Raw genomic sequence first — 19,182 nt, 5'->3', positions numbered from 1 at the left:
TCTTAATTCATGCTGATTCAATCGGAATATTCGCTGAAAATCTTGGGATACTGTACTTTCAAGATGTTGTTTGCATTTTAGAAAGAATTTAGTACATAGGGATAAACAGGATTTCTATACCTAGTAATGAATGTACAGAGATATTTTTTAAATATTTCTCTTGGAGATATGTTGTTGGTCTTAAATGCTGAAGGGCACCAATTTTATACATCATGCAAGACTAGGAGAGGTTGCTAAACATTCCTTCCCATCTTCTTTCATTAAGGTGCCAGTCCTGGTAATTTCTTATACAACAGACCAAAATTTGTACAAATAAATCCACAAAACCTTCACCATCAATAATGTTTGTAAGGTGACTCTTAATGTCCTACTTAAATAACAGATCTCGCTTTTGCTATCTCACATCATTCCAAAGCCCTTCTGTTTGGTCATCTGCATTCAGATTCTAGTCAAAAGAGATAACTATAATGATATTAGATACGAGGGTGACTACAAACTTATGTTGCTGTGACAAAAGGCTGTCATCTTTAGTTCTGGTACTTTAGAACTGTCGTTTCAGACCTTTTTGAATAATACCTGACTTGTGCAGATTTGGTAAAATATGTGCCTTCCTGCAAATGCCTAATGATGTCAAAAGGTAGTCCTTTTAGGAACTCAGGTAGTTTCTAACTAATCTATCTCAATGTCATTAAAGTCTTCTAGACCCTTGCAATGCTAAAGGGATTGTGCATTCCAGGGTAGGGAACCATTTGCTGGCAGATCTCTGATGAATTGTGTATATTGTGTTATTTTGGATCACCTTTCCACGATTACAAATGTTAATGGACTGAGGTTATAGAGAAACTGACAAGTTGCATTCAACAGATGGCAATGGAGATGAGCAAAGGCAAGCAGAAGACACAATCACTCTATCACTGTCTTCATCGGATACTATACCAAGACCAAATGGTCAGTAATTTGGATTAGCCTTACAATTTGCTGAAAACATGTTGGGAACCGATATTGCTGGAAAGTGACAAGGTTGCAAAAGTTAGAATAGAAGATGAGACAAACAAAGAGTTAATGATTAGATAGGGGCAAACTTGGGCATTCAAAGCTGAAAAGAAAGGAGGAATAATGGGAGAAATGGGATTCCATGCTTTTGAAATCCTCAGGAGGAATAAAGAATGTGCAACAAGTATTGAACTGAATACAATATGGATTCAGCGATGAAGAGGAGGATAAACACATTTTTGATGTAACTCAAGAAATTTGAAGAGAGTGATAGGGCCAATGTGTATATGCCATAAGTGCACATATGTGAATGCATGAGTGGACATGTGTACATACGTAAGTGTGGTTGTTTGTGTGTTGAAGTGAAGTGAAGTGCCTATTTGCAATTAACACAATAAAAGTTATCTTGCGATTGTTCTGCAGGAATGGAAGGAATTATTTTTGTCTGAATGTAGTGTGTTGATGCCTTTGTTGGAAATCTGTTTGGGGAATAATGCAAGGAAATTGATATGCAATTAAAGTCACACAATAACAGAGATGTCCTTAGTTATAATGGTAAGACAAAAAAACAGAAACCCTTGAGGAAGTGATCAGTTACTCAGAGAGCATTACAAATATATCCACTGAAATCTGTTACAGCATGGCAACATGATATCGCATTTAGCACTAAATTGGACAGTAAATGAACACAATATTGTTTTATTTGCTAATCCCAAGTGGCTCAAGGTCTTGTAACTGCAGGTACCTCGTAACATAGAAATCCAATTTTAGGACTATTTATAACTTCTCCTGCAATTTTACATCTAATTCCAACTTAGCTGAACCAATGCAGAGTTAATAGGCTAAAAATTAATATGTTTTCCAATTTATTGCACCTGTTCCAGGTTTATTAATCTGTACGGAGACACAAGAGAACAAAGGCTAGATTCATGGGCAAATAATGTTGTATCTGTTCTCATGAGACTTTTGCTCTCGGGATGCAGCATCATATTTTTGCACATTTTCACCAGTTACAATGTGATCCCATCAATCACATCTTCCCTTCCCCATCCATTTTTGGTTTCTGCAGGGACTATTTTCTCTGCGATTCCTAGTTTGCTCATTCTTCCCCACACATCCTTCCCCTTTCCCGGGCATTTTCCCCTGAAACAGTAGGAGGAGTTACACCTTATCCCTACACTTCCTCCCTCAACTCCATCCAGAGATCTAAACAGCTCTCTCAGGTAAGACAGAGATTCACCTGTACCTCCTTCAATCTCATCTAATGCATTCACCTCACCTCAAGGATAGATGCAACTTTATTTGCCCGTGATTCTAGCATGTGTCTCCAAATAAACTAAGAAACCCGGAACAGTGCCATATATGGGAAAGCATTTGAATTTTTAGCCTTTACACTCTGCCTCGGCTCAGCCAAGTCACAGCAGGTCGTGTCTTACTAATGATCACATTTTTTGAGGAGGTGATAATGGTGATCGATGAGAGTAGGGCATTGGATGGTGTCCTCATGGATTTTAGTAAGTCGTTTGATAAAGTTTGCTGCGGTAGGATGATCCTGAAGGTTAAGATGTATGGGATTAACAGTGACTTGGCTGTATGGATTCAGAACTGGCTCTGAATTGGGATCTGTGCTGGGACCTCTGCTGTTTGTGATATACATAAATGACTTGGATGTAAACATAGACAGGTTGGTTAGTAAGTTTGCAGGTGACACCAAGATACAGTGGGATATAGATCAGCTGCTGAAATTGGGTGGAGAAGTGGCAGATGGAGTTTTATCTGAGCAAGTGTGAGGTGTTGTGCTTTGGGAGATCAAATGTAAAGGGAAAATATACAATTAATGGCACGACCCTTAACAGCATTGATGTACAGAGGGATCCAAATCCATAACCACTGTAAGTGCCAATACATTAGATAGAGTGGTAAAGAAGGAAAATTATATACTTGTTTTCATAGGTCAGGGCATTGATTATAACAGTCACAAAGTCATAACACAGCTCTATAGGACTTTGGTTAGACTGCATTTGGAGTATTGTGTAGTTCTGTTTGCCTCATTATGGGAAGGATTTGGAGGCTTTGGAAAGGGTGCGGATGAGGTTTACCAGAATTATGACTGGATTCGGGAGTATTAGCTGCAGGGAGAGGTTGGACAGACTTGGATTGTTTTCTCTGGAATGTCACAGATTGCGGGGATATCTGATAGAAGTATATAAAATTATGAGAGGCATTGATGGGATAGACAGTCAGAACCTTTTTCCCAGCATGGAAAAATCAAATACTAGAGGATATAGTTTTAAGATAAAATGGGCAAAGTTTGAAGGAGATGTGCAGGGCAAGTTTTTTACACAGATGATCAGTGCTTGGAATGCACTGCTGTGTTTATGGTTTAGGCAGATACGATAGTGGCACTTAAGAGACTTTTGGATAGGCATACGGATATACAGGGAATGGAATGACATGGATTATGTGTAGGCACATAAAAATTGGTCTTGGCATCATGTTCGGCAAAAACATTGTGGGCCGTAGGGCCTGTTTTGTGCTGTACTGTTCCATGTTCTAATCTGGGAAAGGTTGGTACAAGCATAGTTCCAAGGAGAACAATATTGCATTCCTTCACACTGTCATCACTCATCTTCTGAAATCATAAAAAATCATCCTGATATAAAATCAGCAGGATAATGATCTTGGAGACAGTCAGTATAATTAGCTTGGAATGGTGGAGAAACTGACAAATGATGTGGTCATACTCAAGTATTTTTTAATTGCCCAGTTAAAATTTCAAGTTGAACTCTTTTAAATGCCATTCTAATGAAGATGTAACTTGCACCAATTAGTCCAATTGTTTGCATTGATCTTCAACAAATAACTTGTTTTTAGAACATTTATAGCAGAAGGCAATTTAGGAACGTAACACCTTAATACCATTGTGCACCAAATGATGTCTCATTCAGTGCAAGGAATGAAGTCTCTGATGAGAGAAGACAAATAGTTTAAGAGCACTACATAGAAAAGCAGGATTCTATCTTCAAACGAGCCATTAATAAAGATTCTATGGATTATTCCATTAAATTTGTGAACTTATGGAATATGCAGAAGCACCAGCAGAGGGAAATAAGAACTGGAGAGCAATTTCTCACAGGGATTTTTTTGTATTATCTTCTAAACACAGATGATATAAAGCACAGGAAGGCCATGGTGGAACAAAATACCAGGAGATGGTCATGAGGTGCTTATGCTTACAATCTGAATATATAACAGTAAATTATTTATAAGATTAATGAAACAATGCAGGCACTGGTACTCAAGATATTGATCAGCGAAGTCACCAGTGATGCATGAAGCTGTTTTCCAATACCTGATTGCCTAATGTTGATATTCTAATTAGTTACCTTTGTGAGGATTGATGCTGTGCAAAGTAGACGACTGGCTACATTATAAACAAAAGGTTGTTGTGATATTGATTTTCTTCCACTCGATGTCGCTAACATATTTATTAAACAGTGGGTAAATTCTATGAAACAGAATCCCTGGTGAAAAGTTGGATCATGCTGATCACTGATCTTGAAATCCTGATAAATAAAATTGTAAAACTTTGGAATATTAATTACAAAGAATCACAACTGGAGTTGCAAAGTCGACTGAATACACGTTTTCATACTTTCCTGTTTGGATTCCTTATTCCTTCAAAAATAATATTTACATTTCTGAATTTTGTCAAGGATTATGTGGGTCTCCAGAGGAATTTCCCGTTCCTGACCCACAGACCACAAACATTGAGAATAGGGGAACAAATCATCGTTTACGATAATCCTTAACACTGGTGCTCCGCAAGGATGCGTTCTCAGCCCCCTTCTTTACTCTATATACACCCACAACTTTGCAGCCAAGCACAAATCCAACTCCATCTACAAATTCACGTACAACGCCACCGTAGTGGGCCAGTTACAAAATAATGATGGAGAATGAGAACCTTGTAACCTGGTGTCAAGACAAAAATCTTTCTCTCAACGTCAGCAAGACAAAGGCGAGAGTGATTGACCTCAGGAAGCAAAGCGAGACACATACCCCAATATTCATTGATGGCGCTGAAGTATAGATCCTAGGAGTTACAATCACCAGCCACTTATCCTGGATCATTCATATCAAAGCAATGACCAAGAAAGCACATCACCCCTCAATTTCCATAGAATGTTTGGCATGTTCCCAACAACTCTCACCAATTTCTACAGGTGCATTCTTGAAAACATTTTATCGGGATGCATCACAGCATGGTTTGGGAACAGATTCATACATGACCACAAGAAATTGCAGAGAGTTGTGGACGCAGCAAAGACCGTCACCAAACCAACCTCTCTTCCATTGACTCTATCTACACTTCATGCTGCCTCGGCAAGGCCACCAGCATAACCAAGGACAGGTCTCACCCCGGCACTCCCTCTTCTCCCCTCTTCCATCTGGCAAGAGGTACATAAGAGTGAAAATGCACACCTCCAGATTCAAGAACTTTCTTCCCAATTATTATCAGGCAGCTGAACCGTCCTATCAACTACTAGAGAAAGGTCCTAAGCTACCAACTACCTCATTGGAGATCCTCAGACTATCTTTAATCAGGCTTTACTGGACTTTATCTTGCACTAAACAGTATTCCCTATATCCTGTGTCTAGACACTGTGGACGGCTCGATTGTATCCACGTATAGTCTTCCCACTGACTGTATAGCACGCAAAAAATAGCTTTTCACTGTACCTCAATATATGTGACAATAAACTAAACTAAGCCATTGCTGCTCATCAGCAGAGCCTGGTGAAGGATCAGGCCTGGAGTGGAGTAGAAATGGTGTGGGTCTCTGATGAGAGATTTGGTGTAACCCAACTGGCACCATTACTGTCCTTTCACCCAATTTTTAACTAAAAAAACAGGAAAACTAAAGACATTTTCAATTTGTCATTGATGCCAGCTCACATAATGCGAGCCATCAAAATCGACTTGGTTAAAAATTCCTCAAACTAGTTCCTACTCCATATTGGGGAAGTAGAAAATATACTTCCTATGACATTTTTATTGAGATTTCAGCAGAAACCTGGAATTGGCATTATCCAAGGCTTCAATGGCTATTGGTGCTCAACTAATCCATAATAATCTGTTTTACTGTCAAATCTATTCTTTTAAAATTCATTTTGAACTCTGCCAACAACTTCACAAATCTTCATTTTTGCTGCAGAGCTTTAATGAGAGACATTTTTAGAGGCTGCTCAAGCATGTTGAAAATATAGTTCAAAAGCCTCTCCAAGGTTGAGCACAATAATCTATTCAGCCAATTCAGTGCAGTGTGGACGAGTGCTGCAATGTGGGAGGTGCTGAATATCAGATGATGTGTTAAGAACAGGGTTCCACTGCCCTGCCTTGTGATGTGAAAGATTATAATGTACTATTTTGAAGAAAACCAGGGTGTTATCCCTGTTTTTTTGGTTGATATCTATTACTTACTCAACAATACTACAACAGAGCCATTATCATGCTGCAGTTAGGGGGTGTTTGCTGAGCACAAATTATCTGTTGCTTTGTCCTAATTACAAAAATGACTATACATAAACCCTCATTATAATGGATCATGGGGGGGGGGGGGATGGTATTCCTTATTGCCGATTGTCTGCTACAACCGAGTACGGCATTATCATTGTAGGAATAAACAACTGCAGTTGCTGGTTAATGCACAAAATGGTGCAAGGTACTGGAGTAACTCAGCAGGTTGGGCACCATCTCTAGAGAACATGGATAGGTGATGTTTCGGGTTAACTCCCTTCTTCAGACTCTCAGTCTAGAACTGGGCCTGGATGGTCCTGAGTAGATGGTTCAGGCCGGCTGGCAGCTGGGGGAGAGGCGGTGATCAGTGGAGTAATTGGTTGCGGCCCATGGGTAGCTGGAGTATAGGTGAAGGTCGGCGGTGGTGGTGGCGTCGGTGGCCGGCGTGGCTTGGTAGCGGCTGAGGAAGCTGCGTGGGCTGGTGGTGGCAGCCGAAGGTCCAGCCTGGTAACGGCACGAGCTGGGGTGGCGTGGATAGCCAAGGATGTGAGTGGCTGAGGAGGTGGCACCAACCAAGGGTGGTCTGGGTCGCCAGGGATGTAAGGAGCCGGGGAGATGACGCGGGGACAGCCGGTGCTACAAGTAACCGGGAAGGTGGTGTGTGCCAGGGCGGTGTGGGCAGCCAGGGCTGTAAGTGTCTGGAGAGGCAGCACGAACCGGGGGTGGTGTCGGCAGCCGTCGGTAGGTCCCTCCACTATAATTGATATCCGTATAAAGAGGTCCATTAAAACAAAGATTTACTGTACTTCAAAAGTAGTTGACTGTGTCTAACACATTCTGTGAAGTCTTGAAAAGGATGCTTAAACTGTGAAACCTCTTTGCGCCATTCCAAACTAAGCAGAGCCTGATGGGTGTAAACGGGCCAAAACCCAGGGAGCATAAATATTGTGACCATTACTAGGTGTCTCAACACCTCTTTGGGGAATTCAACTGCTGATTTTTGGCAGGATTCTCATTGGTTCTTGCACCTTTTTCCCAAGGTAAACATTTCCCTAATAACAGAACTGATAGTACAACAAGAAAAATCAGTTTCCAGCATAATTTTCAACCTCATTTGACTGCCAACAACAATTCTTATTTTGTCACAGAATAACCTAGCTTCCCCTGAAACCATACTATCGAAAAGAAAGATAGACACAACAAGCTGGAGTAACTCAGCGGGAGAGGAGGCAGTATCTCTGGAGAGAAGAGACATGGTTAAACTCCATTCTATGCCCTCGCTGAGAGCAATGACCTCTTGTGACAAACACAGCCCCACAGATATGCCAGGACTGCTTTGTGTGTGGAGGTTACTTTCAGCTTCCTAGCATTAGGATCACTGCACACTGCAGATGTCTATCATATCTCACAGTTTGCTTCTGACTTCTACGTTAGAGGGGTCACCTAACCTGCATTCTCAGGTGGAGAAAACTTGATCTCTTTTTATTTCAGACTGCAGAAGCAGGCAGAGCAGGGATGGCACATGTCCCAGTGAAATTACTTCTTACAGGGACCCCCTTGGCAATATCCTGCTGGAGGTGTCTGACAATATCACTGGAAGGTTTCTGACCCTTTTGTAAAGAATATGCCCCCTGCAAGCACTGTTCTTCACCAGTCTATCCAGGTCATTCTGAATCTCTCCGAGTATTCATCCAGTACCTTCATCACTGAGGCATTCATTGACTAAGAGGCCATGGTCTACTGAGTTGGAAGATGCCAATTGTAGTCCATACCCTGCAAGAACAGGCTGCAGAGATCACAGCTGTGTTGCTAAATCTTGCAATAGATCATCAGTGCTGCTGATAGACAGGGAGAACCAACAATACACTTCTGCAAACACTGCAATTCTATTTTTGTGGCACTTTCACAAAGAACATTCAGGTGACCCAAATGCTATTTTAAAGCAAGTAAATGGTACAAATTACTTCCTGTATTAAAGTTATCAGATATCACAAAATGCTGGAGTAACTCAGCAGGTCAGGCAGCATCTAGGAGAGAGGGAATGGGTGACATTTCGGGTCAAGACTGATGCTACTTTGTGATACCTTCGATTTGTACCAGCATCTGCAGTTATTTTCCTGTATTAAAGTTGGTTTATAAACACAAATCTACAATTTTAATAGATCTTCAACTCTTGGAAAACAATGATGAGGAAAAAAACCCCCATTATTATTTCTTTCCAATAATAAAAAGATGAGCTTTGTAAGGTTTTGACTGGTATCATTTATATAATCATTCACCTGCAGTAATCACTCACCTGCAGTAATAACTCCCGGAGTCTCCGGAGTTGAGATTCCAGCTGTTTGTTGTGATCTTCCAAGATCTGCATCCTGGTCTCCAGCCGCGATTTGTGCTGTCGGAGCAACCGTGCCTCAGCAAGAAGCTCTGTGTCCCGAGGGCTGAGAGGGGAGCTGGCCGATCTCTCTTGTACAGAGGTGGATAATGCTGCCTCTTCATGCTGCCATTTCAATCGCCTGTATTCCTCCTGTAAGATCCTTGGGGGAAATTTTAATTGAACAAATTCAATTTTTGCAATGTATTTGATTTACTTTATTCTATTATGCAGGTGGGGAGTGGAACAAAACACATAAATTTGTACTTTCTCCTCCAGAACTGCAAAGGTTATTGGAGTGGCGAGGAGGAGGTGGAATTTCAGACAGCATTTTTATTACAGTGGTGGAGAATCTTTATGGAGCAGGACATTGTCACGTACATGACCTCTGTGTACTTGTGATGATAAATGGATATAATATTGCACTCCAGAATCTGATTGAATCCATAGCAAGAAACTTAGTTTGAGTGTTTTCTCACTGGATCAGCCTCAAGGACTGCCAATTCAGACAGTCCCTAAAATGTTCCATCATATACTGTCAACTCAACTGCTGGATGGGATAAATCTCCTAATTTCCTTTGCCACCAGCCTTCGATTGAGGTTGCTGAGTCTTAATAGTGAGGTTGGATAATAGTCAGTTTTGTGGAGTGAAGCTGTCTGTGTTTGGAAATTGGTTGACTTAGATTAAATCAAATTTCAGCTGTAGCAGAAAAGAAATATTATATATTTATCTAATCAGTTTCTGTCAAACTGCGAACCAAGACACACAGATTACATCTATTACATCCCACAGTTCTTCTGAGGAAATTACGTTAATAGCAAACTTGTATTTTAGATGGCAAAATGACTGCATTGTATGTAAAACAAAACTCCAGATCTCAGAAGTAAAAAAAATAAAAGAGGAAATATTCACCAGTCAGGCAACATCTAAGGAGAGGGAAGCAGGAAGCAGGAAGCAGGATTCTGAAATAATGTGTCAGGTTGATGACCTTTGGTTGAAAGGTTATTGATTTCAGATGTCAAGTCTGATCCTCCCTCCACAGATGCTGTCTGACTTACCGACTATTTCCAGAATTTATTGTTTTGATTTTATGATGGTAATAGACAAGTCTTCCCACTGTTGTTACTCAGATATTTGTTCTCATCTAGTACACCCATCTTAACAACAACATGACAGAAATGACTCATACCTATTCTCATTTTCCAGATGTCCGATAATGGCCTCAAGTTCCGTCTTCCCTTCAGTGTCCAGCGCACCCAACAGCTGGTTTGGATTGTGAGATGGATTTTGAGGAGAGTCTTGATCTGTCTCAGGACTGAAATACTGAACGACCAACTGCTCATCATCTCTGTATTTACATAAAAAGTGTTCCATAAATGTTTCAATCACAGGGCAGCATGATACAGCTACTGCCTGACAGCGCCAAAGACCCGGATTTGATCCTGATTATGGGTGCTGTCTGTACAGAGTTTGTACGTTCTCCCTGTGACCTGCGTGCGTTTTCTCCAAGATAGTCGGTTTCCAACCACACTCCAAAGACATACAGGTTTGTAGGTTAATTGGCTGGGTATAAATGTAAATTGACCCTAGTGTGTAGGTTAGTGTTAATGTGCGGGGATTGCTGGTCGGTGCGGACTTGGTGGGTTGAAGGGCCTGTTTCCGTGCTGTATCTCTAAAACTAAAAACTAAAAACAGCTGTCTTTAGCTCTACAGGGAACTCTCCAGGTGTCATTTTTATTTTTATTGAAAACTCTCAAAACATAATGCCTTAATAGGGTTCAGGATTAGTTTGGATGCATCCATATAAAAGGGTATAATGGCATTTGATCCTGTGTTCACAAAGCATATATTGTTTTTTTTCTGATTGCTGTGTAACAGAGTGTGACTGGAGACAAGTATTGATCTGTCCTCAATTTAACCCTGTTTTATACAATACAATACAATACAATATATCTTTATTGTCATTGTACCCAGGGGTACAACGAGATTGGGAATGCGCCTCCCATACGACAGGACAGAAAGACGCAGAGGAATTATGCAGGGATATCAAGGGACGGGACAGTGTTTTTTCATTGCTAGACACACACCCTTAAACTCTTGAGCAACTGGCAGGCAACTCTGCATTTGACCTTTGTATGGTGTTAGACAATGTGAGAATAACATTATGTGAAAAGGTCACAAACTAATAGGTGAAGCTTTGCTGCAAATATTCTCTGTACACGCATTGACTAATGGTGAACATTGAGGAGGAGGTGATAGAGCTGTTGATTCGACAATCAAAATATTCTCTGCTGATTTTGTAATGTTTGTACTGTGTAAATTTGTACCTTTTTAAGTAACTTAAATGGTCTGGGCTGCATTTAGTCAACTGTAGTTTAGATCTAATGTATGGTTTTTATTCATCCCAGTAGCCAAGTGGCTGTATTTACATTGTAAGTCAGCTCATCTGTCAACACATCTCAGTGTCTAGAACTACATGCACTGGCAATCCCTGGCACTGCATCCATGTGACATTCTCCACAGGACACAGTACATGTCAGGAAGAGAATAATATTTTTGTCATTTGACATGTGCAGGCTTTTTTAATCCAATTAAGTTCTAAACGACATCTTTACATGCAGTCAGAGTTTTCAACTCACTTATCTTTGAGGAATTTAAATGAGTGTCGATATTATTTGGGCCAGCAAGTTTTATCTGTATATTTGACCCATCCTCAATGCGTAGTATTCTGAATAATGTTTTTTTCACATTAATGTTTGTGGGACCCACTTGGATGCCAATTGACTGTTTTATGTTTTCAACAATACAACAGGTCCATTTCCAAAAGTATTCTAATTGTTGATGCATTGGAACATGCTGGAGATGAGAAAGATGCTGTACAAATGTGAGTTTTTCTTTAAATTGTTATTGGTGTTGTCTTCGATTTTTATCACAATGTCAAGAATGAATCATTCTTTTTTTCCGAGAAGTTACATGATACAAATATTGTAATTTCCTTTTGCTGGAATACTTTCATTGCCCGCACGCTGTGCGCAGGAGTTCAAAATTATTACTATAATACTTACACACTTTCATCGGGTGAGAGGCTGCCACTGAAGAATGAACAGTTTTTACTTTCCATTTCTGCAAGCCTGCATGGAAGCGACAAATACCTTAGTTTACGGAACATAATATTTGTGCAGTAGAAACACATGTCAGCAGCGTGGTATTGCAAACCCTAGAAACACACTCTTAATGGTTCCACAGCTTTTCGACCACTTTTCTGGACCATTATATTCTTGACATTAATGACTCTCTGTCATTTTAAACTCCTTTTGAAATAAATGATTGCATAAAATGTGTGGTCAATGGTGAGCTAGCGTGCAACTCTCATCCACAATATTTACCAGTTCTTGATTTACGTCTCCCAGGCCCTGATCTGATGACCCATCTTGGTTCCATACTCCAGGCTGATTGCTCCTCTTAACCCTTAGACTTCAATCCAATAGCCCGATTGGACCTCTAATCCTGATCGTCATGCATGCCTTGATCAGACATCTCACCACCACCATTCCTCACTGCACCCTCGACCACCTGCTCTGCAAACCAGGACTTCCCTGTTATTTCCCTTTGCATGTTCTGCAGTGGTACACTGTGCAATGGAAAGTGTACGAAAGGGTTATTCAATAGCCCTCGAGTCCAAGGGACTAGAGCCCCACTGTCTGAAATGATTGTCAACAAGACACACGGTAATAAATTATTGTAATGTTTCTCTATAAGTGTTGATGATTTTGTCAAAGAAAAATCACAAATAATTAATCCCAAATGCTGTCAATACAAGAGCTATACCAAATGTTGTAATCCCATTGTATCTACAATGAGGATTTCTGCCATAATTCCCACTAACCTACCTATTGGCATAGTGTTCGATCCTGGAGTGTGTATCTGCATGTGGCAACATTGGAGACATGGCAGGTCTGAAAGATAAAAAGGAAACTTATCTATTTGTATAATGTCACTCACTCACTCACTCACTCACTCACTCACTCACTCACTCACTCACTCACTCACTCACTCACTCACTCACTCACTCACTCACTCACTCACTCACTCACTCACTCACTCACTCACTCACTCACTCACTCACTGACTGACTGACTGACTGACTGACTGACTGACTCACTCACTCACTCACTCACTCACTCACTCACTCACTCACTCACTCACTCACTCACTCACTCACTCACTCACTCACTCACTCACTCACTCACTCACTCACTCACTCACTCACTCACACACACAGAAATGAGCCAATGACAATAGCTGTCTCGAAAATGTTCCTTATTTGTAAAACTGCACAATATCTTACTGTGTGATAACATCATCAGGGGATTTAGCAAGGCAACACCTTTGATACATAAATTGGGTAGTGTGTCCTCAAAAGATGTACTCCCATGAGCTTATCATTGCTTTTCAAACCAATGCTGTTAACATTAATTGAGGATTGACACAAAAAGTTGGAGTAACTCAGCGGGACAGGCAGCATCCCTGGAGAGAAGGAATGGGTGACGTTTCGGCTTGAGACCCTTCTTCAGACTGGTGAAGAAGGGTCTTGACCTGAGACGTCACCCATTAATTGAGGCTGGGTTTTATGCAAATAGTTAAGATTTTTTGTTTTCACATTGGAGTCAAGTTGATGAAACAAGTTTTAAAAAAGTCATGGTTCACTATGTCATATGGGTTAAATTTTTAAATTTTTTTTTTACATTTCCTTAGTATTTCTTCCACAAACATCTTCACACCATTCTTTACATTTCTCCACCAATAGAGATCAAAGGGCATTTACTACCTGTAATCTTCAAGTCCCCGACAGCTGTGAACTACAAAAATAGCACGTGTGCACCAGTGCAGAAAGTCTGAAGTTCTGCTCAGCAAGTTGCTGGGGATTTCTTGTTTAATTTCCAATACCAGACTCCCCATGGAACTCAGGGAAGTGCAAACTTACCAACCTATGTAGAAAAGAACTGCAGATGCTGGTTTAAATTGAAGGCAGACACAAAATGCTGAAGTATGAAGGAGGAATCATAGAGGGGGAGCAGTGAGAGAGGATGTTGCTGAACTTTAAGGTCTCGACTCAAAATGTCACGCATTCCTTCTCTCCAGAGATGCTGCCTGTCCCGCTGAGTTACTCCAGCATTTTGTGTCTACCTTCAACTTACCAAACGATGTGGATAATCTGCCCACTGAACACTGATTAGATTTGACAGAAACTCAATTACTCCATTAATTTTAATGGAAAAGGAGAGAAACAAATTACAACTTTTTTTTGGTTTTAGTATTTTCTGATGTTTTGTTTTAATATATTAGTGTTTTTCAAAGACATGTTAGAGAGTTAGATAGAGCTTGAGGGGCTAGTGGAATCAAGGGATATGGGGAGAAGATTGGCACAGGTTACTGATTGTAGATGATCAGCCATGATCACAATGAATGGCGGTGCTGGCTTGAAGGGCCAAATGGCCTCCTCCTGCACCTATTTTCTATGTTTCTATGTGTTAATAGTATATCCTCTTGTTAATAGCTCTTGGTGTTTTTGAAAGTGTGCGAATGTCAAAGAGCCTTCTAAATGTTCAAGCTCTTTGATGGTTGGTCCAGTATATGGTTGGCTTTCAAATCGGCTCAATGGGATTGACCATTGTGCTACTCAGAGCCTCACCAGAGGTGGCTTCTTTTAGGAAGTCTATGCCAGTAAATGCTGGGTAGGAACGGATTTAGCAAGGAGGTGTCTAGCGACCATGGGAGGAAACAAACGAAGTGGAATTTTGGGACATTTTATTTGACTTCAGCATCCCATGGTCTTGGACTGTGCCTGAAGAATAGCTGATTGGGGACTTGGTAATTTTGCATGGAATTTATTCAAATATTTGTTGGCATTTCTTGGAAACTGGAGAAAGAAAAAAAAAAAAACTAACTTGTAAAGGTAGAAGGAAACACAATGCTTCAAAGAAAATTACTCTATTATTACAAGCAATAAATGATTCAAAAGCTTTAATTCAAGATTAAGTCAAAACTGATGTCTTGACTTACGTGTCAGTGTTGTCACCCTCCATCACTGATTGGACTGGTAGGTAACCTCGCTGTGGATGTTTACTGAAGTACTGTTTGGTTCTGAACTTGTTTTTCAATGTTTTTGCAAAGTCTCGCACATTCTCTCCTGATGTCGTCTTGGGGAAAAGCAAACAGATTCAGGTGCCAGCTCATGCACACTTACATCATCTATGGGATGTGAGATTGATTCATTGTGTGGGGTTGTTTATTCTGCTGGCCAGAGAGACTGGAATAAAATTTGCTGGAAGTAATCTTCATTCAAGTCGTCTGATCACAAACAATTGAATAAAGCTGACTTTAGTTTAAAGTTGTCTTAGAACCAGAAAGATTGTGGGATTTGTTGGCACTCTAGATGACCGAATGACAGCATCTTTTGCACCTTATTCTATTGGGAATTGGTGCTGGGGAGCTTTGGAGTTTGGATAAATAAATTTTGCTCTTTGTTGTAGCCAAAGCAAAAATGTTCAGGTGTTTTGGGCCAAAATGTTCAGGTAGCCTCTTCGATGAATAGTGAAGAGTGAAGAGAGTCAAGGAAAAAAGGGACAATACACATAAAGTATTGATATTCATGAAGGCACACAAGGCAGTTTGTCAGATGGATTTAAGTTGGGACTTTTATTAATATTGCTGTCAGTCTTATCACTTATTTAAAGGCTGCTCAGAATTAGGAATGAGTACAACAAAGGAATTGGGAAAAAAACAGGCTGAGATTTGATCAAACATGAAATAATCATAATGCAACACCGACAGTGGTTACAACGCATGGATATGGACATTGGTGCAGTTTGGAACAGGGTTCTTTGTGAATGGACATTGGTGCAGTTGGGAACAGGATTCTTTGTGAATGGATTCACAAAGAATCCTGTTCCCAACTGCACCAAAAAAGGGGGCCTGCTATAATGCTACTTACAGGAGCACAGTACTCCATGATGGGATAGTGCAGTTTGTGACCCTTGCTTGCCCTTCCTGTCAAGAAACATGTTTGGCAGATATCAACATTAAACTGCTTCAGACTTCGGTACCTAAAGCAGAAAGATAAGAGTTCAGAGCCAATTAGATTTAGGACTTAAACACGAAACACAAAACAAATGAAAGTCAGTTCTGATTGGAGCCCAGGGTTATGATCATAGGTTAAGATGAAATGGATGGAACAAGACCAGTTGTCCCAGTGACCTATTTTAATGCTCGGCATTCTTTATAAATGAATGCATATAAGATTGAGAGGAAATACAGGAGTGTGGCAAATATTAAGGAATAATGTAAAATATAAGTTCAAGGGTGCAGAGAGTGGGAACACAAGAGCATTTCTTTGTTTTAATAGTATCATTGATTTTCGCTGGTATAAAGCTCACTGAAAGTAAGCATGCAGGTGCAGCAGACAGTGAAGAAAGCTCATGGCATGTTGGCCTTCATTGCGAGAGGATTTGAGTTTAGGAGCAAGGAGGTCCTACTGCAGTTGTACAGGGCCCTGGTGAGACAGCACCTAGTATTGTGTATAATTTTGGTCTCCTAATTTGAGGAAGGACATTATTGCAATTGAGGGAGTGCAGCGTAGGTTCACCGGGATGGCGGGACTGACATATGATGAAAGAATGGGTCGACTGAGCTCGAATTCACTGGAATTTAGAAAGATGAGAGGGGATCTTATAGAAACAAATAAAATTCTTAAAGGATTGGACAGGCTAGATGCAGGAAAAATGTTCCCGATGTTGGGGGAGTCCAGAACCAGGTGTCACAGTTTAAGAATAACGGGTAGGGCATTTAGGACTGAGATGAGGAACACCTTTTTCACCCAGAGAGTTGTGAATCTGTAGAATTCTCTGCCACAGAAGGCAGCGGAGGCCAATTTACTGGATGTGTTCAAGAGAGAGATAGATTTAGCTCTGAGGGCTAAAGGAATCAAGGGATATAGGGAAAAAGCAGGAATGGGGTACTGATTTTAGATGATCAGCCATGATCATATTGAATGGAGGTGCTGGCTCGAAGGGCCGAATGGCCTACTCCTGCACCTATTTTTCTATGTTTCTATGTTTCTATGTTTATACATGTTTGAGATCTATCAGCCACTTTGGCTTGCTTAAATTGTTACAATTATCGAATTATATGTATAGGCTTGTGTAATAGTGGGTGAGTAACCCTTTAACAACTGTGCTGCAAATGTTTTAGGATGGCGTCTTCTAGAAACGTGGAAGGGAAACGCTGTAAGATTTTTTTTTCTCCCATTATAAATTATATTACAAAGAAGATATGCTTTTCAAATTAAAATGATAGGCTATTCTCGGGTATATTATGAGAGAATGTAACGAGGCAATAAGAAGAGTCGTAAAACTCATGCTATTGTTGTGCATGAACCAATTATTATCATGATGGCACGTATGTCTATGCTCATTAGTTTAGCTGAGACACAAAAGTGCAGTGTTAAGGAACAACATGATAAGTCAAAGCCCCGCAAATAGCTCTTCACTATATATTTATCAATGCCAAGGTCAAGTAAAAGAGAGCTTAAGATAATTTTGTTTAACTGAAGAGAATAATAAAAAGAAAAGGTAACTGAAAAGATAATTGATTGCCTTTATTTACCTGAAGCCTTTGATTGGGCATTGTTTGCAGACGTGGCATTTGGCTTGGTGTTTTGCAGCTTCTGCGGTTACTAGACGATGCAAGACTGGCAGCCAAACCATTGACTGGGGTTCCAGTCGCATCCACTCCAGGAAATGCCTGACCTCAATTACTGGTTCCTCATTTACCTGCAGACAGTAAAATGAAGGATATGTCACAGAAATTATGTGAGGCATAGTCATGCAGCCCAGACTGTGCAGATATTCTTCAGACTAGATTTTGTGAAAGGCATTAATTAGCCCAACATGGGTCAAAATAATGAGAATCAGAAACTTTAGTCATCAGTGTCAGAGGACACATTATGTTTTGTTGATCACATCAGAAACTATAATCATTTCCGAATTCAAGATTTTACTCAATACAGAACATGTAGCAATGAAAATGCTTTGGCATCTTGGAAAATGTGGAATGGAGGATAAAACCTGTTTTCAAAAATGCACTGGTGGTAGGATTCAATTGAGCATTCTAGGTGTTAAGAAAAAATACATTTTGAGCAAGTCTAGAAATATTGCGGGAACTGCTGGAAATCAGGGTTTATGTCAGAACCAACAAAGTAGGAAATAATTCATAATCTGATCCATTTTTCCTGCATGCAAAATTCTACTGGGCAGAAGTCATTGGGACAAGTCATTTTGTTTTTCTTGAGGACTGGAATGATGGTTTCCTTGAAGTAGATGGGGACAGTAGACTATTGAAGAAAGATATTGAAGATGATGGTGAAGACTGTGGCCAGTTGATTGGTGCATGATTTCAGAACCTATCCAGGAACTCCATCCGGTCTGGCTGCTTTCCAAGAGTTTACCCTTGTGAAAGCAGATTTGGCTTCTGCCATGGAGTAGTATGGGACAGAGCTGGCAGAGCATGGGGCCGTACCTCGGCGGAATTTTGTTTGCCTATTCAAAACGGGTGTCAAAGGCACTGACATCATCTGGTAAAGATAGGTCATCATCAGAGATCACCTCCAATTTTGGCTGGTAGTCCATGATGGTATTCAGGCTCTGCCACGATCGCCTGGCATCCGCTTCTTTGATTTGAACCTCTAACCTTGGGCGGCACGGTGGCACAGCAGTAGAGTTGCTGCCTTACAGCGCTTACAGCGCCAGAGATCCTGGTTCGATCCTGACTGCGGGTGCTGTCTGTATGGAGTATGTACGTTCTCCCCATGACTGCATGCATTTTCTCTGAGATCTTCGGTTTCCTCCCACACTCCAAAGATGTACAGGTTTGTAGGTTTATTGGCTTGTTATATATGTAAATTGTCCCCAGTGTGTGTAGGATAGTGTTAATGTGCTGGGATCGCTGGTCAGTGCAGGTTCGGTGGGCCGAAGGGCCTGTTTCTGTGCTGTATCTCCAAACTAAACTAAACTTGTTTTGGAATTCCCTCTTGGTATCCCCAAAGGCATTATGGAGATGAAATTGACCTTCTTATACAGTTTGGGGTCATCCTTCTTGAAAGCCTCATATTTGGACTTTAGCAGAGAATGAATCTCCCTGTTCATCCACGGTTTCTGGTTAAGATAACCCTTAATTGTCCTTGTCAGAACACAGTCATCAATGCATTTTGTGATGAAATTAGTGATGGTTGAGGTACACT

The 19,182-nt window shown here is 40.6% G+C and overlaps 1 protein-coding gene across 5 annotated transcripts in view; it reads right to left on the bottom strand.

Moving 5' to 3' along the window:
• Nucleotides 1-19,182, bottom strand: part of drp2 (dystrophin related protein 2) — a 299,384-nt gene that overhangs the window by 23,753 nt on the left and 256,449 nt on the right. For all 5 annotated transcript variants that reach the window (XM_078412317.1, XM_078412319.1, XM_078412320.1 and 2 more), the window contains 7 exons: nucleotides 17,550-17,716; nucleotides 15,880-15,991; nucleotides 14,949-15,085; nucleotides 12,776-12,841; nucleotides 11,951-12,016; nucleotides 10,075-10,233; nucleotides 8,810-9,047 (listed from right to left, as the gene is read on the bottom strand). In XM_078412317.1, coding sequence (XP_078268443.1) covers nucleotides 8,810-9,047; nucleotides 10,075-10,233; nucleotides 11,951-12,016; nucleotides 12,776-12,841; nucleotides 14,949-15,085; nucleotides 15,880-15,991; nucleotides 17,550-17,716 — 945 coding nt within the window. The remainder of the gene's footprint in view (nucleotides 1-8,809; nucleotides 9,048-10,074; nucleotides 10,234-11,950; nucleotides 12,017-12,775; nucleotides 12,842-14,948; nucleotides 15,086-15,879; nucleotides 15,992-17,549; nucleotides 17,717-19,182) is intronic.

Source organism: Rhinoraja longicauda, chromosome 15, assembly GCF_053455715.1.
Source record: "Rhinoraja longicauda isolate Sanriku21f chromosome 15, sRhiLon1.1, whole genome shotgun sequence".
NCBI classification, from domain to species: Eukaryota; Metazoa; Chordata; class Chondrichthyes; order Rajiformes; family Arhynchobatidae; genus Rhinoraja; species Rhinoraja longicauda.
This window is presented reverse-complemented; position numbering and strand designations above follow the sequence as displayed.